The sequence below is a fragment of the Chamaea fasciata genome, unplaced genomic scaffold (assembly GCF_029207755.1).
Source record: "Chamaea fasciata isolate MVZ Bird 193981 ecotype frontalis unplaced genomic scaffold, bChaFas1.0.hap1 SCAF_5, whole genome shotgun sequence".
NCBI lineage: Eukaryota > Metazoa > Chordata > Aves > Passeriformes > Sylviidae > Chamaea > Chamaea fasciata.
The window spans coordinates 51,064,685-51,092,306 of record NW_027094090.1 but is presented as its reverse complement, the minus strand read 5'-3'; the positions used below and the strand labels follow the sequence as shown (position 1 = coordinate 51,092,306).

General features: G+C 45.8%; 1 protein-coding gene across 1 annotated transcript; it reads left to right on the top strand.

Moving 5' to 3' along the window:
* Positions 1-33: 33 nt before the first annotated feature.
* CD9 (CD9 molecule) lies at positions 34-20,072 on the top strand. The gene is made up of 8 exons (XM_066183650.1): positions 34-160; positions 10,486-10,585; positions 13,319-13,416; positions 14,597-14,671; positions 15,624-15,716; positions 16,225-16,314; positions 18,013-18,096; positions 18,836-20,072. Exons 1-8 carry the CDS (start codon positions 95-97, stop codon positions 18,899-18,901), a joined length of 672 nt encoding a protein of 223 aa, XP_066039747.1. The 5' UTR covers positions 34-94; the 3' UTR covers positions 18,902-20,072.
* Positions 20,073-27,622: the final 7,550 nt, after the last annotated feature.

Here is a 27,622-nt window from a genome sequence, read left to right as displayed (position 1 = left end):
GGGCCGGGGAGTCCCCGAGACACCCGGGCCGGGCCGCATTTAAGGAGCGGCGTCGGAGCACGGGAGCTTTGTCACCGCGCCTGCAGCCGCCACCATGCCAGTCAAAGGAGGCACCAAGTGCATCAAGTACCTGCTCTTCGGCTTCAACTTCATTTTTTGGGTGAGGTGCCCCGGGCTGTACCCCCCGCGCTGCCCTGCGAGGAGCCCGCGGGACGGGGATGGAGGGGAGGGGAGAAGAGGGGAAGCGCTGGGAGCTGCGTTTTGTTTGCTTTTCTAGTGCGTGGTTTTTGCTGATTTCCTACTTGCTGCCCCTCGGAAGGAGAGGGGCGGGTGCCCGGGTGCTCACCGCCTTATTTTTTCACGTTTTTCGGGGTTTATTGTGAGGCGGGTTGAGTGTGCTGCCAGGCGGGGAAGAGGTGCTGGGTTTGGGGCTAGCCACCCTCCACTCAGCATCTCCCAGCAGTACATCCAGTCCTCTCCCTAAAACTCTGTGTGCGGGTCGGGCTCCCCGGTGGCTTGGCCGGGGTGAGCCGGTTCCTCGCCAGTTGCAGCCTGTGGTTGTGTGTGTGTGTGAACTCCTCGTGTTGGTGGGCGCTGTGGCTTCCCCTCGGGTTTAATCTCTTGGAGCAGCCCAGCACGCGTTGAAGTCGCATCTCCGGTTTGGTTCCCGGCCCCGCAACGCCCTGTTGGCCGGGCAGCGTGGGACAGCATGGCTGAGCCGAGAGTTTGGGGCTGTTCCCATGCACTTGGGCTGTGAGCACCTGGATTTAGCGCTGGGTTCTGCGTGGAAAAGTACCACGGGAGCTGTTTATGCGCCTAATGGATTGGTGCAAAGTGTATGGTTCAAAAACTTGGGTTGTCTCTGGGCTGTTTACCGCGGTGGAGAAGTGCGTGTGCGGCTTTGATGGGGAGAAATGAAGTTGGAGCTGTGGGGAGAAGCCGCGTCTGGCGTCAGTCGCAGCACTGCCTGTGGGACGAGTGGAAGTTGCAGTGTTAATGAGTAAAGTGCTCGGGATGTCTCGATGTCGAAATGGGTTGCAGCAGACTTGAGAAAACAGGGCTGCAGCTGAGGGAAGTTGTGCAGAACTGGACCCAGGAAAGCACATGTTGCCACATGGGATTCACTGGGACAGCGGGCAGGGCTGTCGCATTTGCAGGGTTAGAGCTGATCAGAAGGACAAGCCTAATAAAGCACTACCTGAAACTTAGAGTCAGCGAGTTTCTAAATCTCTCGTTAAAAGAGACTGAAGTAATCATGGTTTGCCCTGTGCTTGTTTTGTTTTTTGGGGTTTTTTGTTTGTTTGTTTGTTTTTTGCTTGTTTCAAAGCTGCAGACTTTCTGTGGAGTATTTTATGGGACAAAAATTCTTGTTGTGGCAAAGGCATTGCCTCAAAGAAGCTCTTAACCTGAGCATTGCCACCTTGTTGTCTGGGGCCCAGGGCTGAGAATAGGGAGATGGGGTTTTGTTCAGCTCGGGATGCACCTGTTGCTTGGGAGTGTCATGGTAATAAAGCACTGATGCTTTACTCGTACCTTTGGGTGCTCATATATACAGAATTGTACTGGTGACAGGGTGGATGGAAGAAGAGTGGTGCTGCTGGCCAGAGGAGCTGAGAGATGATGGCTTTTGAAGTTGCCTTCTTGAGGCTGGCAGTATGCAGCTAGGATGTGGGAAAGAGAAGAGGGAGAAAAAAAGAATTAAAGGAAGATAAATGCATCTTGGAGATCCCAGTTAAGTGTCTGGAGGCCCCAAGAGGCAGTGAAATGCAAGGAGCTTGCATCAGGCGGATAAGTGTATTTGACCAGCTGGAGTAGTCCTTGGCTCTTGGGAATCATCACATATCATTGTGGCCTGCTGAAAACAGTTCGAGGGGAGTTCAGGGGGTATGGTGTTAGCAAACCTTGTGTCCTCTGTGGAGAAATAAAGTAGCTGTATCTTGGGTTATTCTGTACTGAACAGTGTGAAAAGAAAGGTGTTCTGGGGCTGCCAGCATTAAAAGGCAAGAACCACTCCAATAAGAAAAAATGCTTTAATATTTCTTACAGCTTTGCAGATGTGAAAAGTCTGTGAAGTAGTTGAAGTATGTAGGCAAAACCTGTTGTGCCCAAGTGCAATTCTGTACCTCCTTTTCTTGAAACAGGCTGCCTCCAGAGGATAGGTGAGGAATTTAAGTGGCTTGCAGCAAACCTGCAGATGGCTGTGGATGCCATGTTAGGTGGAATGTATTTGCTTCCATCAGAGGCTTCAACAAGGGTAAGAGGAAGCAGAAAGGCTCAAACAGCTTGATAAAGGAAGTTATAAAAATAAAATGGGAAACTCTCAAAGTTAAGTTGGATCCAGAGGAAGGAGATTAAGGTTCATAAATGCTGGTGAGCCAAATAAAATATACAATAACATTAGCCAAAGGAGAGCTTTAGGAGTAATTTGCAAAAGCAAACCCAAGTAACATACCCCTCTTCAGACACATGAGAAAAGGAGTTTCTCAGGGAGTCTTTCCAAGCAGTAATAGTTACAGGTATAAAAGTTTTGGGAACAATGTTTAGCGGGACTTTATTTTACTGGGGAAGATTTTAGCAAAGTTCTGTGCCATAACCTGTCTTTGACTCTGAATCCTGCACAGGCTTGAACTGACCTCTTGATGCAAAGGAGGTGAAACAGGAGGTGCAGCAAATGTTTGATTAACAATTCTTCAAGGTCACACAACACTTCAGAACTCTAAGTGAGTTGTGATTAGGTAACTCACCCTGCTCACCATCCCTCTCAGTGCTGGAGGGCTGGAATGCAGTGAATTGGAGCCTGGGTTTTTGCTTTATGGTAGTCTGGGATACCCAGAGAGTGGCACATATGAAGTATCTGGAAAAATCTGATGAGAAGATTCTTTAAAAGCTGGTGTATGCGTGGAGATGGGACATTGGCTACTGCAGGGGGAAGTCAGACTTCATGAAGCTGCTGCCTTGGAGCCTTTAAGTGCCTTGAATGTTGGAGAGGGCAAGGACTGGTGTTGGTCACTTGTTCAATGTCTCCTGGAAATCTCAGGCCTCTTGTGAAAAACCAGGCAGTCCTGGAGTAAGATCCTGGTAAGGATGAGACGGCTGTTGGAGTGGAGGCAGGGCTGTGCTGAGGTGCAGCTCTCCTTTTGTGGAGAGAAGCAGTGGTGCTGGCACAAACCCTGTGGTGGTCATTCTAGCCCCACCTCATCTGGAGAAGCACAGGAGGTACCCATGGGGTGCTGGCTGGCACCCATTGTCCAGGCTGATGGAGGTGATGGCTGGATGCTGACACAGCAGGGTGAGACTCTCGCCAAAGGTAGGCATCAAGTAATTCCCATGGGAGGCACCAGCAAGAAGCTGCCTGGAGATAGGAACTAAATGGTTCAGGGGCAGCTGCTGCCATGGAGCAGTGAAGCCTTGGGAGAACAGGATCTGCGATGGCTTTACAAAAGCACCAGGTGGGTGCTCAGTGTCAACAGAGCAAAACAAGCTTCAGAAATGAAGGACTGAGAGATGATGGAAGATGTTGTTTAAAGTTCCTTGAATCCATGGCTTGCTCGTGTCCTGCAGTACTGTGGGCTGCTCCGGTCATCTGCCTGCCTTGAGAGGATCATACTGGAGCTTGGTAATGTTTGGGAAAGAGGAGGCTTTCTGCCATCAGCAACTGTAAGTTGGGATTCTTCAGCATGGAAATGTGCTAGAGATCCTTAGGATCATGATTGTCCAGGCAGAAGGTAGGGCCTGACTGTATTGAAAGAGGCAGTGAACAAGAGCTGTGGGATATTAAGCCAAGAAAGAGGACATTTTCAGAAGAAAAAGTCACTGTGGGGACAGTGGTGGTGCTGATTTGGGCTGTGGGAGGGTGGTGTCAAGCCTGATATAGAACTAATTTTTTTTTCCACTAGGCTGGCTTGAGCTTGGCAGGAAAGCCAAGAAAACAACACATTTTGTGCCTTAAACCTGTGCAGTGGTGTGGTCTTAGCAAAGCTGGCTTGACCCAGCCTTAGTGTGAGCAATGCTGGATTGCCTTGAGTTGCGTTATGAGTGGCTGCCTTTAGCTGTGCACCCTTAACTCCCTGGGTTTGCTCAGGCTTGTTGGTCCTGGTGAGGAAGTCTTTTCCTAGGAAAACTGTGGGCTCCTGAGAAGCTTAGATGACACCAGGAAAGTGCCTGTGTGTTCTCCCATTGGCTTTCTGCTGATGAACAGAAGCAAGGCCTTGCATTGTTAAACTTCATTGCTGGGTTTTCCCCCTGTGAATTGTGTGGAATACGAATACATCTGCTGCTAATATTTATGGTTTAATGTATTTTAGACAAGCAAGTGCTGTAGCGCAGAGGCAGAGTTCATGTTGATGTTTTGAGCATTTTCCTGCTCCTTTCCACTGTTAGGCAGCTCTCTTGTCCTGACTTCCCACTCTCCAGAGTGCTGTGTGTTTTATGAATAAATTCATTTGTGTGTGGTGGTGCCTGCTAAAGTAAGATGAGCAGAATTAGGCCTGGAGAGCTCTTTTCCTTTTGTCACCTGAAGATACCTGTGACTTTGTTCTGAGCCATAATGTCAGTTGCTTTTGTGCACCAAGAACAGCAGTTCAGAGGGTCTTTCCTCCTCCAGTGGAGCAGAGGACTTGCAGGATGGGCAGGGAAGTATGTATGTGTCTGTTAGTATGTATATATGCAGTCACATATGAAAAACCCAGAAATCAGTTGCTTTTGCTTTCTGTAGTGAGCTGATGCAGTTGCTGGCTACAGTGTGTGACTCTAATGCTGCTTGGGCTCAGTTAAGTACTATTTTGACTCCAGTAAGTTCTGTGAAGTCAGGAATGGAGTTTGGAGTATGTTGCCTTGAGAAACGTGAAGCTACTTAGAGTTCCAGCAGTCCTAGCTCCTATTTGCAATTCTAATATTAAATACAGTAGGCTGGCTTCTGAATAGGAACTTGTATGAAATGGACACTAGTCTTGGCAGTGGCTCAGGAATTTTGTAATTCTGCTCCTACTGTACTGGAACACCATCTTATTGCAAAAAGTGCTGTGACATTAACATAGGCCACAACATTCTTGAAACTAGCTAAGCAGAAAGAAAATACTTCCTTTCCAATCCACTTTTTTTCCAGACTAGTTTGCAAATGGCTGCAGTTTCTTGTATAACTACAAGCCCACATAGCACAAGGGTTAGGGGAGCTTTTTCAAAGCTCTGAAAACCTGTGCTGTTGCGGATAACACTAGTTCTGAAATTGAGGGTTTAGAGTGATGTTGAGTCACGCCTGTACTTACTGTTTATGGGGTTTTATTTATGGAATACCAGCCAGTAACAGGACAGGAACAGTTCATTACTACTCATAATGTTCTCAATTTCCTTGCATGTGCTTTGCGATGTTACAGATCTGGTCCTGGCTTTGTTAGTTCAGTCTAAAATAGTGAGAAGTAAATTGTCTTATGCAGTCAGATTTTTAGCTAAAATTTCAAGTGTTTATGAAGTGAAGATGGTGACTTTTTTTGATCATCCTGGGGTAAACCTATATATGAAACAGTACTGTAAAGCCTCATACACCTTCTTACTTCAAGAAAAAAGAACAAGTGTTCTGTTAGATTCAGGAGCTTGGGACTTCTGAATAACTAATATGATTAAGTAGAAGCTGTTTATTGTTTACAATAAGCTGTATTTATACACTCTAAAACTACTGTTTACACAATTACTTGATTGGTGCTTTTATCTTGTCCATGTGTTCAGCGTATGCACTTCTCAGGAAAAATGATTGGTTACATTCTAGTGCTTCATGACTCTCCTTTATCTAGTTCTTCAGTCTTGGAATTTTGTTTTTCAGCCTCTTCTTTCTTATTTTAGAACAACTTATGTCTTGGTAACTTTAAAGAATTCTAGAGGGTTCTGATAAGAATGACTGAAGATGGTTTGGCTGGAGCACACTGTGGCCTAGGTTGTTCAAATACATTGCTACAGTTAGATGCCATACTTAGCTGACAACACTGAAACTAGTATTTATTTTTGACTGACTTCTTTATTTTCATATAATGATTTACCTTCTGCTGGAGGTAATGCCACGAACATGATAGAAGTTGTTTGTAAACTTGGCCTGAAGGTGTCAAAATGGCAAAACCCCCTTTTTTGTGCAAAGGCTTTTTTTACAGGCTTTGAGCCACTTATCAGGCGTTCTTGAAGTGACTGATTTCTTCCCTATCCGTGCCTCCATCCTGAGGAAGTGCAGGAAGGACTGGGGGAGGGTGTCCCCTTCCCAGAGCTTTGTCTGCCAGGACGGACAGAGGAGTGTCTAAGGGCTTGGTAAGTGTTTGGATCTTGAGCTCCTTGAGAGGTGATTCTGCCTGTGGAAAGATAAGATGCTATAAGGTGTCTGAGGCAAGTGGGGTGATTGTCCCTTATCAAGGTGACAAGGTCACAAGGGACTGAACAAAATGGTCCTTGGAAAATAGTGCTTAAATCCAAAATAAACTTTCCAAAATAGTGTCCCAAATTGTGCTGCTATGGGACGTGTCAACAGAATTGATGGTTTGAGTTTGTTTTTGTTTTTCTGTTTTTTTGTTTTAACCTCAAGGTCTTAACACGTGTTTATGGCCTTGTCCCGAATTCTGACGGTTTCCTGTGCAAGCCTTCTGCTGGGAGACCTGAGATCTGTGAAACCTCGGCTGTCAGAGCAGGGCAGAAATGCCTGGGAATGGCTTGGCAGTGCTCAGTGCTGAGGCACACTCCGAGCTCAGCTCAAGGGACGGTGAGGGGAGGAGGGCAGAGTGTCCTGTGTGGCTGCTGCCTCCGGGATACACAGGTTTTCTCGAGTGTATCCTGACTGGTTCAGGTCCTTTCTCACTTCTCTCTTCTCACATGGAGGGCTGGGACACACCCTTAGATGTACCCAGAGGCAAAGCAAGGGGGACGCCCCAGAGCCCTGTGAAGGGATGGCTTTGGAGAAGGGGTGGGATGGGTGAGAGGAGGGTAATCCTGCACAGGAGGCTCACTAGGGAAGGTGCAGCACTATGTAAGAAAGGAAGATAGACCAAAGAAAAAGCTGTTTTTCCTGTTGCAACAGGCAGAAAGCTGCATGCAGGAGTGAGCTTTAGGGGCAGAAGGGGTGTGTTTGTGCGTAATGAAAAAAAAACAACCAACCCGAGAAGCCTCCACAGGGCTAGCAGAGGAGTGGCCAGATAGGTTTATCCTTGTTGCAGACTTAGAACAGCCGGGCAGAGCAGAAGAGAGCTGGGGGTAGTGGTTAGGGAAAACAAGGAAGCCTGGTTAGCTGGAGCAGGGAAGTCATAGTGTAATTGTGCCAGGACATGCTGTTACTGGAAAATCACTGCCACGAACTTTTCCAAAACAGTGAGTAAGCAGTGTCCCTTTAACTTCACGTTTTGGTCAGATTGGGAAAAAAAATCCAACCCTGTCTTCTTTTTGCTGTGCTTGTCACTGTAGAAACATACTACTTACCTGTCTGATAAGTACACAAACCCACTCTTCTTTTTGTGTGTGTGAAACCAGACAAAATGGATTACTTTCAGGAATACAGTGTTGTTCTTTTCCTGCTATTTTTCTCTTTCAGCACAGGATAGAGCTACTTACAAACACACAGTATTGCTCAACTCCTGTGACAAAATAGCTCTGTCAGATGGATTGCCAAACAAAAACCCAACAATCGGGTTGTCTGGACATCTGCTTCCATGGAGCTGAGATTGGGGGTCTTGCACCCCTTTCCCAGGAAGGAAAAACACTGCTCCCAAACCATCCCAGCACAGCTGCCCATCCTGCTGGCATAGCATGGATGAGCAGGGAGGTGACAGTGCCTCAGCCTCTGGTGTGCCACACTGGCCAGAGGTGCTGCCAAGTGCCTATGGGGCTGTGCTTTGATCTTCCTCAGAGGCTAGTGTTGCTGTGTCCTCGTTTCTCCCTTGTTTTGATGGAAACTTGAAGCTTCGAGTTTCTTGCCTTCTGCTGTAAAACTGCCTTTTTTTAGTCCAGTGGTCACTGTGGGTAGGAAGAGCACAAACTGAGAACATAAGCCTGCTTTCCTTAAGAAACTGAAACAAAAAGGTTTTTATTCTTGCGTGAAGGAGCTGCATTTTATTTCTAATCCACCATGCAGAGAATTGTCACTCTGTTTAATTCTACCACCTTTTTTTGGTGCCAGTTCACTGGCATGAAGTGTTATCACTGTTCTATGTCCTGTAAGTCTCTTGTCTCCCTGGTGTCTTCTTAACCTTTCCCACAGAGTGACTGCTTTTTCAAGGAGAAGACATGCCATGTATCTCTGGTGGTGGTGAGGAAGGGTTAAATTTGTGTTTTGAAAGGAGCTATGTTAGGTACATCATCTCTGCCCAGTGTGAACAGACCAGTTTGTTTCTGGAAGGCTTTAACTGAGCCTTCTCCTTCGTTTGGAATTTTAAGATTATGTGCATGATTACAGTATGGCTTAGGAGTTTCTTTAGTTTTACAGTCCTTTGCTGTGCCCTGCTCCATTTGCAGAGCTCTCTACTCAATCACTGGAGCCTGTCAAGCTGTAAATAGGTTTGGTAGATGAGACGAGCTGGGTGTTCAGGTTTGTGGCTTCACAATTTGCGAGTTCTGGTAAAACCAGCAGAGGATGTAGGTTTCTTCTAATGATGGGCATCTGGATCAGCTAAAAAAGCTGAAGACTATTGGATGACCCAGGAAAGGGAGTCTCAAGCAGAGTGTTATTAAATACTGGGTGACTTAACAGCAGTCTCAAAGCAGAGCTTTTTCCATCACTAAGCCTTTCTGATGTTTGAGCTGAGCCACTGGGGTGAGATGAGGTAGCAAAGGCTTTTTGAAGTGATGCTGCAGCCAGGAGAGCAGGTAGAGCAACCCCTTTCTCTGTCAGCTCCCTTTTGTGCCTCTCCCTCCCCTCAGGGTGCAGCTGTGGCACAAGAAATTGAAATAATGATGCTGTTGTGACACTGTGTTGTGCCAAGGTGCTCCAGCATAACTTAATCACCTTGTCAGGGTAGCCCTAAGAGGCAAGCAGGAGGTGAGTGCAGGTGTGCCTTGGGAGTAAGCACCAGAAACGTGAACAAAGGCCTTTTGCTTAGGTCTGGAAACCTCCAGGTGGGTTTGGCTCTTTGGGTTGTGTCACTTGATCTGTTTTCCCAGCTACAACCCTGCAGCTCCTCTTGGAGGCAGGCCTGGCACTCGGGTTCCTGCCCTACAAGAAAAGCTGGTTTAGGGAAGCTGGGGCTGTCTGTGAGCAGGAACTCTTCACCAGCAGGGAGAAGGGGCTCTCAGGCTCCCTCCTCTCAGGTGGGCTTGGTGCGGAAGGGATGTATCCTCGGGTGCTTGCCAAGGGGATGCTGCCCATATTCCCAGTCAAAATTGGCATTATTAAACACGTCTCAGTTTCTTAGAGGCAAATCAGGAATGTTGTTCCCTTCTACAAGGACTTTCTTAGCAGAGATCAGGCTTCGTTCGGATTTTATTTTTGCTTTTCATGTGTGCTTTGCATGACTTTATAAACTTACTGCTCACTCTTAAGTTTAAATTTTTAATGTCTGTTGCAACTTTTGGGATTTTTGTCCTCATCTCACTTGTCTAGAGCTTTTTTTAATAGCTAAATGGCCTTCAAAGGAGGGGCTGAGAAGCACACTCCAGCTTTCTACTTCGTCCTATTTTTTTCATTTTTTTACATAGAAGAAAACCTTTGTCTTTTTAAAGGAGGATTCAGTCCGTTCAAAGCAAACTGTTGCTATTTGCCTTATCAGAGTGCAATTCCCTCTTTCTTGCAACACTTCCTATGGTTTTTGCCAGATGTTTCATCCAGAGGCTAATTTATACACAATGACTTGCTGCAAACAGAGGCACCAATGTTAAGAGGAACCTGGAGGCACATAGGCAGAGATGATAATGAAATAAAACTAAATATTACCTAAAATTTGATCGTATTGCTGCAGATCAGCAACGTTTCTGCTTCTGCAGCTGGTATTTTTTTATTCCTGTCAGTGTGGTCACTTAATGGGTTGGCTTTATCTTGTTTTGCAGGAAGAGCACTCTTCCTGAACTCCCTTCCATGGTACACTGAACTCTCAGCAGTCTGTTCACTACATTAAAACTTCCAGCTGGCCTTACAGGGCACTTTTCCTTGTGATAAACTCGCTCTTCTGTGTGAAGCTTTAAAGTCACTAAGCCATGCAGTGTCTGCTGCCACCCAGAATAAAACAATGGGTGGAAGGATCAGTGGAAGTACTGACACTTGGCTAAACCTTGGATATTTTCAGAAAGGAACAAGAATGGCATTGTTCTCCTGTGGCATTGGAGTTTATATTATGTAAATGCCTCTGTCAACAAGGTGCCTCATGTCTGGAACTTTGTTCATGTGTGGGTATCCCCATCCTTTTATGCTTGTCCTTTGTCACCACCTCTTTAAATAAAAGCTGTATCGTGTGTTTGCTTCCGATTCTGTTACTAATGTAAGGCTGGGTGGATTTGTTGGTATCATTTAACAAGCTTTCCTTGTTCTTACAGCTTGCAGGGACAGCAGTGCTTGCGATTGGACTATGGCTTCACTTTGATTCACAGACCAAAAGTGTCTTTGAACTGGAATCTGACACAAAGTTTTACACAGGTGAGCTGGGGGATCACTCAGGGAATAGGTCACACTTTAGTGCCCTGACTTCCAGGCTGCTGAGAAACCTTGGCCTTCCTTAAAGGGTAAAAAGGCAAAATAGCCCTAAACATCCAGAGAGCAGCTTCCCCTGGCTGGTGCTGGGGACAGCTTCCCTTGTGAGCTTTTGTGCAGACAGCAGTGCTGTCCTGAGTGGTTTCTTGGCTCTTTGTCCTTTTTCCCACAGTAGTTTGTCTTCGTTGCTGTAGTAAACATTTTGTAATCCCAGGGCTACTGGAAGACACAGAGGATGTTTCTTCCTGATGCTTCTCACCATATGTGTCAGCAAAGTTTCAAGCTAAACTAATTGAGTAATTCATAATTTTTCTCCAGAGTGACCAACCTGAGCTACCCAAAACACAACCCTGTTGCTTCATCTCTCAGAAGGAGCACGTGCACTGTTGTCTAACTCCTAAAGTCCCACATCTCTTAATTCATACTGAACTGAATGGGAAGAATGCACAAATATCTTGGTACATATGAGAATTATTCCAGCCAGCATGGCTCAAAGTAGCTTTAGCTAGACCATGTGGAAGGTGTTTGTAACATGTTTAATTAGGGAACACACACATTTTTAGTTTGTCAATGTCATAGGAATTCCTAAGTGAACTGGATTTTATCTGAACTTTGATTTTGATCTCTACAGTTGCTTTTAAGCTTGGGCAGGGGAGCACACATAATTTGGTTATTGTCACCTGTAGGTGCTCAAACCCTTTGCTGTGAGGAAAGGCTGAGGGCATTGGGATCCTTCGGAACAGAAGGCTTTGGGGTGACCTCCTTGTGGCCTTTCAGTATCTGAAGGGAGCCCACTGGAAACATGGAGGGAGACTCTTGACGAGGGCCTGGCATGTCAGGACAAGGGGCAATGGCTTCACACTGACAGAGCGGAGGATTAGGTTGGAGATCAGGAAGAAATGGTTCCCTGTGAGGGTGGTGAGGCCCTGGCACAGGTTTCTCAGAGCAGCTGTGGCTGCCCCATCCCTGGAAGTGTCCAAGGCCAGGTTGGATGGGGCTCTGGGCAGCCTGGGGTGTAGTGGAAGGTGTCCCTGCCCGTGGCAGGGGGTTAGAATTAGGCAGTCTTCAAAGGATGGCTTCATCTTACCTTCATCTTAACTCGCTCCTGTCCTCGGCTACTCACCTGTGACAGCTCCCAGACTGGTGTCTGGAGGGTCACTTGCAAGGAGGTGCAACTTGTGTTGCAGCCTCTTAGCCCTAGGGTGGCCTGTGGCTACAGGGAATACTGTTAGGAATGGTGTAGAGGGCGTAGCTGGGAATATTGAGATGCTCATGGGACTTCATGAAGAAGCTGCAGGCATGCAGACAGGTTATCTGTGAGAAAATTTGTGGTTTGCCCTTGATATAATGGCATCTTAGCAAACTGGGTGGTTCTTGGAGCTGCCAGGAAGATTCCCAGATGCTTTTAAGTGGACCTCAGAAAAAGAACAGAAATTTAAACTTGGCCGTTGAGCTGAATATTTAACAAATCTTATTTTGGGTAGTCTAAAACAACTTTCACCTCCTAAACCATGAAATTTTTATGGTGTGATGTTTAAGCTACTGGCTGGATGCAGCCAGTGAAACCTGTTTGAAATCTCTGTAGGTTAAACTGAGTTTTAAAAAGAAGCTCAATAGGAATTTCTGCTTTAACAATAATTTTCTGACAGTAGTTACTGACTGCAGTAAGTTACAAAGCAAGTTACCTCAAAGGCTTTCTGTACTACTCAAACAACATAAGAGGTACTGATGGACTCTTTATTCTGCTTTTTCAAAACGGAAGAAGTTTAAGCTGAGGTTTAAGAGTCCATATTGGAATTTCCTCTTGATAAGAAATGTCAGGCTTAATCCTTTACAAATGCTGCATCAAATAGATGTTTATTTTGGCAACTAATCTTACCGGTTTTCATCTAGAATATATCATTTGCAAATGCTTATATCTGGCTTCCTTTAATTAGTATTGATTTGGTCTCTGAACTATATTTTTGTCCCTATTGATAAAAATTCCCTGCTTGTTTCATATGCTTTGTGCTGATCCTTTGATGTTTCACTGCCTCTGTAATATTCCTTGCTGTCCTTTGGGAGTTCTCTTGCTCACCACATCTTGCTGCTGTTTCCAGCTCACAGCTGTGATGATTAGGCTGGTTGTTCCCAAGTTCAGGAGCCAGAGGATTTGGCATAAATGGAGCCTTTTACCTCAGAAATGTTTGCTTCAGTGTACTCACTACGTAATTTCTGGGCAAAATAGTTTACAAGCTCTGACACTTTTTATAATTCAAAAAAGTATTTGCTTCAAGACTTTGCAGTTGTTGATAAATCACTATTCCAGCTGTCTCCAATTCCAGTTGTCTCTATCCTCACCTGAGGAGAAGTTGATAACTCTTGGCTCTGAGCCTGTTTTAAAAAGCTGTTTTACAGCTTGTCTTAGATGGCTTTATCTTGCCCAATTTCTAAAACTTGTGAAGCTGCAGTAGGGGTACATGTTAATTGTGTCAAATTGAGAGTTTTATTTATCAGTTTTTCAAATGCATTTGCTTTGAAAATTAAGCACACCCCCCTCCCTTTTTTTTACTTGAAACATCTCGGTAAAGAAACTTAAACTTTGGCAAAAGCTACCAATGCTGTTTGTGGAGCAATTTATTTCATACCTTGCTGCTAAGGTCTCAATGACCTGCACACCTTTGTTTTCCTCTTCCCTAGGTGTTTATATCCTTATTGGAGCTGGTGCCCTTATGATGCTGGTTGGTTTCTTGGGATGTTGTGGTGCATCACAGGAATCTCAGTGTATGCTTGGCCTGGTAAGTGCTCGGGATAATGTTTAAATTTTTGAGCAGCATGATGAGAAAGGAGGGAAAACATTACTGTATCATTCAAGGGCAGCAGATTGTGGACCCAGAACAATCACAGTGTTTAAACTCATGGTCACCTACATAATGCTAAAATGTTAAATATAGTTTTCATTCCTGGCCTGAAATCCAAATTCTCTTGCTGCATTTGAACACAGGATGACATCAAGAGGCTGGATATGTCTGACATAACACTGTCAGTGTCAAGCCTGGGAGTATTGTGAACACAGAACTAAAATACTGATAAGACCAGTGCTATCATGGCTAGACAGTTCATCCTGGACTCTGAAGGTTGTGCAATCTTCAGTCTCTGAGACCAGAACTGTGGTATTTGATGCTTGAAACAACTAGGCTCTACTGTTCAAAATCACAGGATGAGCTCTTGTAGTAGACAACTGCTCTGCAAGCCAATTACTGGAGAGTAACCTCATTGTTTTCAGACTGGAGGGGCCAGTAGTGCTTACTGGGTTCGTGCACATCTCTACACTTGCAGAACTACTCATCCAAAAAACCAGAAGATTTAGTTAATAAAAGACAACTGCTGTAGCCACTGAAAGAACAGTTCTTCCTCTGTGACGCAGAAGAACCTAAATTCAAGTAATTCTTGCCAAATGATGCCTCTAGCCCTTTGTAATTCCGAATATCTCTTTAAAGATAGTAGTGTTTTGGATCTGGTAGTCAGTGAGAGACAGAGCACTTCTATTTGTGTTTTATGGGATATACACCAAAGTGGCCATTAGCTCTCTGGAAGTTGGTGGCAAGGTAGTAATTAAGTAGTGACTCCTAAAGCATCAGGAGTGACAAACCCGAATAAAGAATTGGTGCTAGCTGTTGAGATGTGTCTGAATGACTTGGACAACTTCAAAGTCGGAGTTAACAGATGATTGGCTTTAATTAACACTGATCAGGAAGCAGGACTGGTGCTTGGAGAGCACTGCCAGACTTTCTGACGCTCCTGGGAAGAAGTGCTGACCCAGTGTCCTTTTTCCTGGTGTTACCAATGTCTCAGACCTCCAACTGCAACCTGGTTGAGTGACAGCTCCCACAAGTCTGGACAAACTTGCAGTGTATGTGTGTGATGCTGGTTTGTGGTGCTCTGGGCTTCACAAATAACATGGTCTTTCTTTTCTAGTTCTTCTTCTTCCTTTTTGTGATATTTGCCCTTGAAATTGCTGCTGGGATCTGGGGATTTTCAAATAAAGAAAAGGTAGGTTGCTCTTAAAAGTTGGGAGTGGTGGGATTCTGGAACAGGTTTCCCAGACAAGCTGTGGCTGCCCCATCCCTGAAAGTGTTCCAGGCCAGGTTGGATGGGGCTCTGAGCAACCTGGGCTAGTGGAAGGTGTCCCTGCCCATGGCAGGGCGGCAAGGACTTAGGTGATCTTGAAAGCTCCTTTCTGACCCCAGACACTCCATGATTCTATGAATGTGCCCACAGTCAGCAGTCTGCTGACATCTGTACCAGTACAAGTCAAATCCTTACTACCCAGGGAATTTGGGCAAGAGGAAAAAGGCTGATTCAAGCAAAACAACACAAAAAAAATCTAACTGTAATATTTAAAAATGAGACTGTAGCAATGAAGCCAGAATCTAGGAGGCATGCTCTCCAGACAGTACCTGGCTGAGCTGGGAGGTGAAGCAGGCTGGCTGGGAGGCTTCACTTGTTCCAGAGAGGAGCTGGGTCAGCTGGCAGCTGAGTGTTTCTGCATCTGAAGTATGGCTGATATGGCCTGTCCCTCCCAAGAGTCAAAATTCTGTCTTGTTTCAAAATCAGATGCCTGGTGACCCAGGGTTGCTTTTCTGCTCACGTGGTATTATACAATGGGGAAATACAGAATCTTCTGGAGTGCAGCAGAAAAGGGAATGTTTTTGGGCAGCCAGTGGGCAAAGACTTGGTTCTCTCACTTCTCTTAGAAGCTCAGAGATTTGGAAGGGGAAACAGTCTTATGTGTTTAGGTGTGGCTATTAAAGGGAGTGTACAGTTATTTCTCACCTGAAACAGGTGAGCCTTCTGTCCAGCCTCTGTTTGTACATGGCAAAAGAATGGGTGTTGTAGGCTGCAGGGTTTTTGATAACTGACTTCCTGAAATTTAGTTTTTTGTAAATAATACAAGGTATGACACTAATGCACTGTTGATAGACAACTCTTTGCTTTTCCTTAGATAATCGATGAGTTAAAGGAGTTCTACTTGGACACCTACAGAAGGAGAACTCAGTCAGCTGCCAGAGACACCCTGAAAGCATTTCAGTTCACTGTAAGTAAATGGGTCTGCTTAACCTGGGCAGTAATGCTCCTTGCACTGTTTTCCATGCCAGCCAGTCCCCTGTACAAGTCTCTTACTAGTTAAAAGAAACCAAAGATTGCAGAGATGTTTTTGTGTAGTATAAATGAATTCAGGATGCCTTTTTTTTTCTCTCTGAAGTGTCTAGAACTAGTTCTTGTTTTTCTAAAATTCAGCAGCAGGCCCATAAACCCTGGATCTGAGCTACTGGCACCCTAGCATGCATATCTGTGAGGGTTTCAGTTTTCTGTAAGGAGCATAGGCTGTCACCAGAATGATTTTGTGTGTACTTGGAGATCTAGCTCTTCCTTTCAGAATCTTGTCCTTTCGTTTAATAAAGGCTTGTTAAAATCAGTTTTATAGCAGTCATGTTGACAGGACTTGGTCTGTAATAAAAACTAATGTAACTTTTTTTAACCAGACTACTGAGCAAAAATAAGGATTATTTCACCTAGGTCCCTTTTTGTGTTTTCTGTTGTAGCTAAACTGCTGTGGTGTTACTGGAGCTCTGGAGCAGCAGTACATGGACACCTGTCCAGCAAAGACACTGGCTGAGTCATTCTCTATCAAGGTAAAGCTTGACGTAGTTCACCATCAGCTCTGCCCAGTGGGTAAAGTGAGAAACACAGTTTAGGAAACCCTCCCAGTCTGTGGGAAATCCCCATGTCACACTGGTGTGGCAGTCTGTGATCAGGCTGGTTGTGGAAAACCCACTGTTACCAAGGAAGGACAAGCAGGAAGTCAGACTTTGCTCAGGAAATGTGCAGTCTGTGTGTCACAGAATCACTGGTGGGGTGGGCAGTGGAAGAGCTAAACTTTGCCTGTGGAAAAAAAAGCCCTCACAGTGCCTCGAGAGCTCTGTTCTCCTCACTGTATCTTCCTGGTGCTTGCTGGGAGCTGTCACCTCCCTCCTGGTTATGGAGAAGTAGAGTTTGGGGTGGGAGCAAGTCTGAAGCTTCAGTAAGGATGAGGTGGGTGGATAAGGCATTAGTAGCCTGTTCAGGTGAGTTTGTGACTGTGAAGGTAATTCTCTGAATGAGGTTTCCCTATTGCAATGTTGCTTCAGAGGTGCCCATATGCAACATATAGCAGGAGAAAACAGTTTGTGTAGTTTTTAACCACCCCTCTTCTGTGGGTGAACCATCCTGTGCTCTTGCTTTGTGCTCCAAGACAGTTTCTGTGAGTCCTTCTATGGTTCTTACCATGCAGGAATTCAATTAATGACTTGGGTTTTTTTTTTTTCACTTTAATTGACAACTGCACATACCTGCCCACATGAGACCCTTCAGTTTGTATCTTTAGTCCTGTCCATGCAGTCCGAGTTGGAGTGTGTGGGAGCAGCTGAGACAGCATACAGGTTTTATTGTTTGGTTTTATTCTGCTGTGTGTTTTAGCTTCATCTGTTGACTTCGTTTTGTGATGCCTATTCCCAGTTGTAGAAAAACAGTGGAAAGACTGCAAGATCAAAGGGATGTGATAGAGTGTGCCTCTGAGAAGCAGTGCTGCTGTTGGTATTCTGATTGAGCTGACTCGTTCTTGCCAGTGTATCCCTTTAATCCCAGATTCAGTCTTTCTTTCTAGACTGGATAAGGAACAACAACAGAAAAGGGTAGCTTTCAGCAGGTCACTGATGTTTTCTGCTGGAACAAGCAGGACAGAAGCTGGGATGAGACTTTGACCAGCTACCAGGCTCTTAAAGATTTATAATACCTCTGCAAAAGTGCCTTGTTCTTTTCAACTGGCCAGCATGTGTCTGTTCTGGAGACAGGACTATACTTGTATATTTTTCTTCTTTTTCAGTTGCAAGGATAATTCATTGTCCTGGAAACATTAAACTGGCCCCCCTATGAATCTGCCCCTGACATAGATCCTAGCCTAGGATATCGTGCCATTCCCATGCACTGTGTGTTCGTGAAGTGTCTGTAAAATTACAGTAGCAATTGGCAATATCAAGAGTGGCTTTAAGTCTCTTGATAAGGGATGAGCAATGCATCATCTGAAGTGCTGACTGCCATTAGTAACAAGCCAAACCTGATAAACTGCATGTTCAGATTGAGAGGGGAATCCTGCTGTAGTCAAGGTGCTGTTAACAGGTGTGAGATACTTGAAGAGTAGATTTAGACTTCTTCATCAGCTTCTGTGTAGGAACATCCCTGACTCTCTTTAGGGATGTGACAGTAAAGGCCAGATCAAAGCAGCTTTTAAAAGATGAGTCTTCAAATGAACCTTGTGTGTGTAAAACACTAATGAACAATCTGTTCCATTTCAGTCCTGCCCTGATGCCATTGATTATGTCTTCCAATCCAAATTCAACATCATTGGAGCAGTTGGCCTTGGCATTGCTGTAATGATGGTGAGTTTCCAGATTTGTTAGAGGGTGCTCAGAGGATACTCAGAGCAGAAGTCTTGTAGAGCAGTGCCTGGCCCAGCAGCCCACAAGGCCATTCCACTGAGGACAAGTCCCAGCAGGATCAGGGTGTGTGCTGCAGGGCCCTGAGGCAGTGCAGAGGCTGGGATGTCTCAGGCCTCCCTGTTTCTGCTTTGGATTAGGATCTGCCTCCTTGCACTTTCAGCAGTGGGGAAATCTTACCAGTGATGTGTGTATATATGGAGTGAAGATGTATTGGTCATGTTGCTGGCCCACATCTTAATCCTGATACATCTTGGGGATTCTTCTTCTCTTTCCTTTATAAAAATTACAGGCTCTACTAGAGGGCTGAAATAACAGGGCTGCTAAAAAACCTTGTACTTCTGACTTCTCTGGAGAAAAGCACATGCTGGGATGATCAAAGATTTCTTAGGAGATATGGCAGTGGTTTATAGCTGCTGGTGCTGTGCTGGGCCAGAATTTGTACTTGAAGATCCTTGTGGGTCCATTCCAACTTGATACGCTCTCTGATGTATTTTCAAGTACTGAGGTGAATGGGATTCCTGGGAATTACCTTTGGGGATTGTGGGGCAGGGATGGCAGAGTCAAGTGTAAAAATACAGAATAAATGTGACCTCTGGGCTGGGAAGAGCAGCTTGTCCTCATGCAGATAAAAGCACATGATTTGCTTTCCTGATTTCTGATCTGTTTGCTTTCTTTCCAGATTGTTGGCATGATCTTCAGTATGGTTCTGTGCTGTGCCATCCGCAGAGAAAGAGAGATGGTCTAAGAGCTGCAAACCCAAGATTCCTGCACTATAAAAATCCTCACTATTAACTTCCGCGTTGAGAGCATTTCTAAAATGTTATATATTTGTTACCTTTTTAATGCTTTATTTGGTACTGATGTAGGTTTGCTTTTTATGTTACAGGTTAAAAAGATAAAGGTTTATCTGACTCAAGACAAACATTGTACATAAAATATCTGACTTTCTTGAAACTTACATAATTTGGATGTAATTTATGTTGGAGACAATTTGATACTTAATAAAGAGTAAGATATATTGTTTGTGGGGGAGAGGAGATGTTGCTATGTTGATTAACCCCACTGTTTGATGCATAGCAAGGAGTTAAAGTTGTATAACCTGTTAAGTGTTTTTGGGATAAAGCAGGAAGTCACTCCTATGCCAATGGCCCGTGTTGGAAGGGAATGGGAAATACTGTCAGAGCATGTCAGGGAAGGTGTGGTCATTCCTTTTTCCTTGGCGTGTGTGAATGAATACGTTCCTAAAATGTCACTGCTGTAACACTTTTACTGTCACCTCCCTGGAGTGTGGCAAAGGCTGGCTGTCACACAGGTGATGTGCAGGCAGTGGTAGCTCGATGCAGCCAGGCTGGGCTCTGCCTTGGGGCCAGCTGGGCTTCTTGACATCAGTCTGTCTGCTGCCACAACTGTCCCCTGGCACCTGGCATGGCCTTGGGCCCTTGGCAGGGCACATTCCCTAGTGTATGCTCAGGATTTTTTTCCCTGGCTGGCTTGGGGCTTTGTTTCCCCAAAGCCAGCAAAGTGCAGTCTCAAGGGCTTACAACGTGTGTGCCAAATCTCAGGTTTCCAAGAAGAATAAACGTAACTTACATGAGCAGTTAAGTGTCCAGCTCAGCAGTTGCAGAGTTGAGGCTGTTCTGTTTCAGTTTAAATATGGGTATGGGAGAGAGCAGAGACACCAGTGTGGAACCCTTAGCCTAAAGAATAACCAAGTTGTCCAGTATTTCTACTCTAAATGGCTTTTAAGTGGGTTGTTTATTTTTTTTCTCTAAAATACTTTCTGGTGGGGGTGCCTATGGACTTACCAGAACAGATGTGTTGTTCCTGTACCTGGTGCTCGCTTACTGTACAATCTCATCTGTGTTCTTGGAAGCTTATGGTCTCTGTCCTCTTGGTAATACAGATGTCTCTGAGTAGTCCTTGTTCCCCTTTTTCTCCTGCAAGGAGGTTGGTATTTATTTGAGAAATACCAGAATTGGTGGGTGTCAGGCTCTGCTGATGTGTGAATGTATTGTCATCTTTGTGTTACCCACTGTCACTTGTCTAAGGGAACCATGCAGCTCTCCTCTGTAATGTGTTGCACTGTTCTGTGTTCATGGGCCTTCTTAAAAAAAAAAAAAGTGATTTAAAAAAGTCAAATGGTAATCATGCTTTTGTGTGTCCTGCAGAGATTGAAATGACTCTAGAAAGGAGTTGATCTAATTTCCTTTGTGGCTATATGTGACAGCCTGGAGGGGGAAATCTCTCATGGGAATTTGAGAGCAGCCATGTCCCCACTGAGCTCTTACAGAACTGAGAAGTAGCATTTTTGTCAGCTGGATAATTCTGGGCATGAGAATGACTCTGGCACCTGGAAGAGTTGGGGCGAATTGCTGTCAACCATCAGGAAAGTTTAATGCTGACTTCTTTTGCTTCTTGTTCACTGAATCATTTAGGTTGGAAAAGATCTCCAAGATCATAGAGACCAACCTTTGACCAATCACCCCCCTGTTAGCCACACCAGAGCACTGAGTGCCACATTCCTTGGACACCTCCAGGGATGGGAACACCACCTCCTCCCTGGATAGGCCCTTCCAGTGCCTAATCACCCTTTCAGTGAAATTCCTCCTGATGTCCAACTTGCACCTCCCTTGGCATAGCCTGAGGCCATTTCCTCTCCTCCTGTCCCTGGTTCCCTGGGAGCAGAGCCCGACCCCCCAGCTCTCCCCTCCTGTCAGGGAGTTGTGCAGAGCCAGAAGGTTCCCCCTGAGCCTCCTTTTCTCCAGGCTGAGCCCCCACAGCTCCCTTTGCTGCCCCTCGTCAGAGCTGAGCTCCAGACAGTTTCCCAACTCTTCCACTCTTCCCTGCGTGTACTTCAGCACCCGAATATCTTTATTGAACTGAGGGGCCCAAATTGGCTGTGGGACTTGAGGTACCAAGTACAGAGGGAAAATCACTGCCCTGGTCCTGCTGGCCACACTTTTTGATGCTGGTGCATGTGTTCAGAGTGCCAACATCTCCTGTAGCTGTAGTCTAGCAGCTTTTGGCAGAGTCCAAGAAATTCCAGCAGGTTGTAGCTAGGGGGAGGAGAACTTAGCTGTAGGCTCAGTACCCCAGATTGTGAAGTTTGGGCAGTGGCTGCAGAGGCAGCTCTTGAACTGGCGTCCACATCAGCTCAAGATCCGGAAGTGAATACCTGCCCCTCTTCCTATGTTCCACAGAAGCTAGAGAGGGGTTGCCTGGGATTTAGTCTTTAGCTTGCAGTGCTGCTGCCTTCCCTACAGTGTTTATGCCACACTCTGCCTCTTTGATACCCACCCTCAATCCACGTGGTTTTTTAAGTGCTATAGCCCAATCTTTTACCCTTCTTTTGAACATCTTCTGCATGTGGGTTGGTGTTTTCTGAGGAATCAACAGATAGGTAAGTCTTACTTTACCTGAGAGGGAAGAGCTGATCTTTATTACTCAAGTATTACTTTCTTTTTAGCAAGAGCATGGACTACAGCTGCAAAACCTGGTTGTGCTCAGCCTCAGAGCTGCAGGCTAGTCTGGAATGAGTACTATTTCAGTAATGAATATTAATGAGTTGCACTTCACTTTCACCTTACTGCGAGCAGTTGTTATGCAATTTCCTAAAGAATTGGGTTCTGAGGAATGGCAGCCCTAAAAATCTGGTGTGGCACTGACTCTCTAAGTAGGGAGCAAGTTCTGTCTTTTAGGTCAGGAATAGAATGTGACTTGGGAGGTTAATGCAGAGAGGCAAAAGGGGCATCAAATAGATTGTTCTGGAAAACAGGAATTGGGGATTACAATACTGAAGGGGAAACAGTGTTTAGGATAATGTTAGAGCTGTGGCAGAAGAGACTGACCCTGGTGAAATACTTTTGGAGAGAGGGTGATAAGGATCTCTCTGAGGAATACGTCTGCCAAGATTCAGAGGGTTGGCAGAGAAGCAAGTATTGATGCTGGGTGAAAAGAAGGAGAAGGGCAAAATTATTCTAGAGATGACATGTCTCTTGGGTGGGAAAGATAGGATGGAGGAAAACATATAAAACACTTTTGTCTTTTCTATGTCATCCTTCCCCATCAGTAAACAAAGGTGCAGCTATGTTAAGACCTTAAAGCCTGCCTGGAATGTGAGAAACCACTCCAGAAAGAAAAAGGGCTTAAGCAGCTTTGTTTTCAAACAAAAGCAGATTTCTTCTTTACACACAGGTGCTGCTGATTATTTTTTGTGAATTTACTTAAAATAGCTGTGGCTTATGACCAGATGTGACACTACCTATTATATAATATTATCTATGGGATTTGCTTATGGATAGCAAAGAGCTGTGGAATATGAGCAGTCCTGGTCTAGGTATTTTCTTGGATTTGGATGGTAGAAGTGATGCTAACTGGTAAGGTAAGGTAAGTGCTGTAAAGGACTAACATAAAACACTGCCTATAAGACTGTTAAATCATAAAATCACAGAATAGTTTGGAGTTGAAGGGACCTTAAACATCATCTCCTTCCAGCCCCCGTACCATGGGCAGGGACACCTTCCAGTAGCCCAGGTTCCTCAGAGCCCCATCCAACCTGGCCTTGGACATTTCCAGGGATGGGAATTACTCCAAGGCTGCTCTGAGCTGTGCCCCTTGGCTGCTGTGAGGAAAAAAATGACAGAAAAAGCCAAACCACTGAAAGATGTGGCTATTTATTTGTTGCAACAGTGCACCATGCAGAATATGGGAATTTGTACTGGGAAACAGCCTGTTACAAGCTTAAGAAAATAAGTGTTGGACGTAGGGGAAGGACGTGGCAGTGAAGTCCTGAGGAAGGTTGTATTTGGTTATCTACAAGGTAATTTTGCCAGAAGAAAGATTTTTAGACTAACTTTGGAAAACTGGAGCTAGCCTGCCTCAGGAATGGAGGGAGTCAAACTAGCTGTGTGGTGAGCTCTGTGGGAAGAAGGTGTACCAAAGCAGGGAGAGCCTGGTTTTCCAGGGGGACAGAGTTTATTGCTGGGAAACATCTTCCTTCTCTGCAATGGAGCTGGGAAAGTCTTCTGTGGTACAGCACAGTGTCATTTTACAGCATCCCTGGCACATAAGCACAATAATTGAATACATGACAGGGAGAAAATGACAGTGGGTCCATGAAGTGGGGAAAGGGTGTGGGAAGCAGCTGGCTACAGTGGAAAGAGAGGGATGCGCCTGACGCATTGGGATGGCTGGAATAAATTTTATTCTCTTGTACACTTCAAAAACTTAAATCCCTATGTTTCAGCAATTAACAGTCTTACTCATAGAGGGTGTAGAGATGTGTTTGCAGAAGGGAAGGATGTCATTACCTGCAGGGTGACTTCCAAAAGAGCTCCTAGAGGAATTGCTCCAGTTAGAAAGAAAAGCCTGGATTTATTTGACAGGCTCTCTAAGTCATGACTATACTTCTCCCTCTCCACCCACCAAGAGAAAAGAATAGTAAGTGCTTGCAGACAGATTTTTAGGAACTGCCTGTACCTCTCCACTATTTTTCTTCAGATGAATCTCCCAGCCCAAGCAAGCATTGTAGAAGCTGGGCTCAGAAAAATTGTCCAGGGGCAGGGGAAGCAGTGGAGCCTAAAATCCCAGTGATAAACATGAGTCAGATACTGTTTTCATGGGGGATGTGCCATGAAGTTCAGGCTGAGCCCTACCCTTTTCTCTTGCAGACACTTGCAAGCCTCTGCAGGGAGCTGCCCAGCCAGCCTCCATCTGCAGGCAGTGGTTAATGCACTGCCAAGGCTCCCTCAGACAGCTCCAGCATCTTTTTCATCCTGAACTGCTTGAGAGGGACCTGGCAGTCCCATGAGGGATGTTCCAGGGGTCCAGTGCCTGCTGTCCCTGGGTGAGAGACGCTGTTGCAGCTGCAGAGCACAAGCACAGCCCAAGCTGGGGTTTGTTGGGTTTCTATGTTTAGGGGGTGGTTTATGCTCATGGCCACTGTATAATTATGATTATAAAATAGCCACCTCTTCAGTTTCTGCCTCTTGGCAGCTCTCAGAAAATGACCTAATTTGAACTGTCAGCAGTGAGGACACTGAACCCTATCAGAAGTCACTTTTAACTGAATCTAGAACCTCTAGATATTTGCCAGGCTCTGCTGGCAGTGACAAAAATAGTTAAGTGAGATTTTTCCACTGCTGGACACAGGCTTCCACATGCATGACTCCCACAAAATGAATCCACAAGGCAGCCATTCATGGCATGCTGAATGCCTCCTCTTCTCTCACTGCCGATTTTGAGATCAATAGAAATTCAGGCTGGGGCCGAGAACTGACCTTTTATGCCTTGTTCTAATTGTTGGCATTTGGTCCTCGCCTCACCATGCATTGGGTGGCTGTGCTTCTGCTCTGCCCCACCAGCACCACAGCTCCCTTTCCAACACCAACAGGGCAGGTCCTGCTGGTTGAAAGGAGCTGGCATCTCCAGCTGCTGCTCCGTGGCTGTGTGAGGGAAGAGCAGGGTGGAGGAGAGCTGGGGAAGCTGCACCACGGGACAGGTTTTTCAGCTTCAGGCTGGCAGCGCCTCCAGCTTACGCCAGCATCGCCTCTGCTTGTGGAGGCCTCACCAGCCCTTTCCAGACCCACAGGCTCACCTCAGCTGCAGGTCTGTAATTAAAAGGAGCAGCTTTAAATATCCTGGCAGTGGAGATGCAGAGCGGGAGCAAGTTCTCAGCAGGAGCTTTGACATGGCCATAGCTCAAGTGATGTCCCACCATCATCATCAGCACAGCAGAGGAGAGGCCAGCATTCAGCAAGTCACGATTCATGGCTTGGGCCACCTGCACAGTGGGAGTGCAAACAGGTGGGGAAGGTTATGCTGGGTGTTCAAAAAAGTTCCTCTTCTATTGTGGGATTAGCCACTCCTTTGCAGCTCTCTGTGACTTTGTCCTGCATAGGAGAAAATACAGAAAAATCAGGGGTGCCATGGGGTCTATCGTTATTTTCAGCCGCGCTGTGCCATGGGGTGGCTGCTCCACAGGTGGGGAATAGCTTTATTTGCAGTGTGAGTTTGAAGGGCAGCTGCTAATCCTGATTTTTAATACAAGGGGATTCTGCCTTTACAGGGTGGCTGCTTTGTAGCATGGGGCCATTCTGATTTGTACACCCTAAATGATTACCATCACTTGGACTACCAATGAAAGAAAATTATTTTCATTGTGGTTTTCATCTTTTTTTTTCCTTCTTTTTAAAATTTTAAATATAGGACGACCTATAAACCTTCAGCTGTTAGGTGAGGTACAGAAAAGGACTTTTTCCCCTCACACACAATCTGTGGCTGCAGCCTTTGTCCTCAGCGCCGAGCTGAAGGTTTGTGCATGGTGTGCACATCAAAAATGCTTTAGAAAAGAAACCAGGGTAGCAAATATGGTGTAAATAGATGGAAGAGGGAAGACTGAGTCAAGTCACCCCTCCTCCAGATTGTGCAGATCATGTTTTAATGGTAAGTGTGTGATGTGAATGAGTGAGGCCTTTCCTCCTGTTCACAGCAGGGTCAGCCATGAAGTCAGAGCAGGTTACTCAGAGCTGCACCTAACCCCATCTTGAAAACCACCAAGGATGGAACCTGCACAATCTCCTGGTCCCCTGGATGAGGGGTGTCTCCTTGTGAGTTTCAATTTCTCTGGTTTCAACCTTTGCCTGTTGTCTCACCATGGTGAGCGGCCTGGCTCTTTTTGGTTGTCTCCCCACAGCTACTGGAAGGCTGCCATGAGCCCCCTCCCAGCCAAACCCCCTCTTTTCCAGGCTGGACAAGCCCTGTAGTCTGATCATGTTAATGCAGCCCAAGCTGTCATCACTGCATGGTGGCCCATTAGTTGCCAAGGTCAGAAGAACTTTATCAGACAAAAACAATACGTGGTGTTTTATGGCTTGGTGAAGGGGAGTGTCCTTTTCCAGGACTTAATTGAGGAAAAAGAAACAAAACAGAAGGTGAAAATGGGGCAGGACAGCTGAGCAACCAGCAAACACCACTTGGCAGGTTGTTCCCATCAAGGACTGTTAATCCCACATGCCAAGGTTCCCTACACAGAGTGAGCTGCTCCTCCTTGTGAGGGCCAGCCTTGCTCCACCTTCAGCTTGGCACTGCAAGTAGAAAAAGCTGATTTTTGCTGCCACCAGCTCCCCTTCCTAAGCCGCTCAGTGCATCTCGTGAGCTGCCACCTCTCTTTTTCCAGCCCTGCAGACACAAGTGACGGCATCCCTTCCCAGAACAGTGAGCCCCTTGCTCACTGCTGATGGCACCTCCTCCCTTGGGTCTGCTGGCAAAGCTCCCATCTCGCTCCTAGGAAAGATTTCTATTGAACAGTGTAGGTTTTCTTTCTATAAGTGGTTTGTTTTACAATATAAGTCACATGTATCTGTAAACTTAGCCCTGCAGCTGGTCCTAGCAGTTCCTCCCTGCGTTTTGTGATTGGAGTCTGTTGTCAGCACCTCGGTGTTTTCAGAGTTCAAGTGTCTGGGCTAAGACTTTCTCTGCTTCCTTCTTCGAGGTGAGTGGAGGATTTATTTTTTTGTGTACTGAAGTGTCTTTGGTTACTGCCAAAAATTATTTTAGCAGAAAAGTGTTGTTTTGCCTGGACTTAAAAAAAAAGCATCAGCCATTTAACTTGAAACTCAGCCTCTGTTTTGGAAGCAGTGCCTGAGAGTTCTGGATGGTTTCTGCCTTTTGTTAGAGAGCTGCCTATGGCTTTTTAGAAAGGAAAAGTCATGGAAGTGTGAGATTCTGGGAGACACCTTCATCCACACAGTCCTGACAGATCAGGAGGGGAAGTCACTAAAATATATGGGCAGCTAAGCTTGTCCTTGGGACTAAGGAGGCAAAACTCAAGAGCTTCGCCTACACTTAGCCCCCAGGCCCCTGGAATGTAAAGATAGTCATCAGGCTCTGCCTGGGAACAGGAGCTGCTCCCTAATGCAAAACAAATTTCCTGAGCTTGGTCAGAGCTGAGTTGAGTGGCTCTTGCCTCAGGTTTGCCCCCAGGAGGAGATGCCCTCACCTGCCTCCCTGGGAAGGTCTCCCTGTGTAGGAAGGTGCTTCCTAGATGTTTATAAACAGCTACGGACTTGCCTGGAGGATTGGATGTGGTGTAGGCATTCCAGAGGCAAATTTTCTCAAGGATATGGCAGGAGAAAGGGCTTTTTTATAGAGCAGATTCCCCCCCAGAGCTCCTTGTCTGCCCAGGGAATGCATCCCCTTCCTCATCTCTCTAAATGAGCACCCAGATTCCTTCTCCATGTGGAATCAGTGGAGGAGACCAAGCTTTTTTTCCTTTTTCACAAGGCTCTGGTTCACCCAGGTGCCGTGCACTCCTCTGCTATCAGCTTTGTGTAGGGGAACACAAACTCTTCTGGAGGGACACCGTGATAAGCTACAACCTGAAAGCACCAAACCTGGCACAGCCCAACAAGCAGCTGGGCTACTGACACATATCTTGAGGTGCCAGTGTCTCAGGCACACCTGGAAA

Bases quoted from the DNA above. Each gene is read 5' to 3' on its own strand.
- CD9 (XM_066183650.1), top strand. From the start codon at position 95: ATGCCAGTCAAAGGAGGCACCAAGTGCATCAAGTACCTGCTCTTCGGC. The intron at 161-10,485 runs GTGAGGTGCCCC...TTGTTCTTACAG, and splicing joins GCTTCAACTTCATTTTTTGG to CTTGCAGGGACAGCAGTGCT. The intron at 13,417-14,596 runs GTAAGTGCTCGG...TTTCTTTTCTAG, and splicing joins CTCAGTGTATGCTTGGCCTG to TTCTTCTTCTTCCTTTTTGT.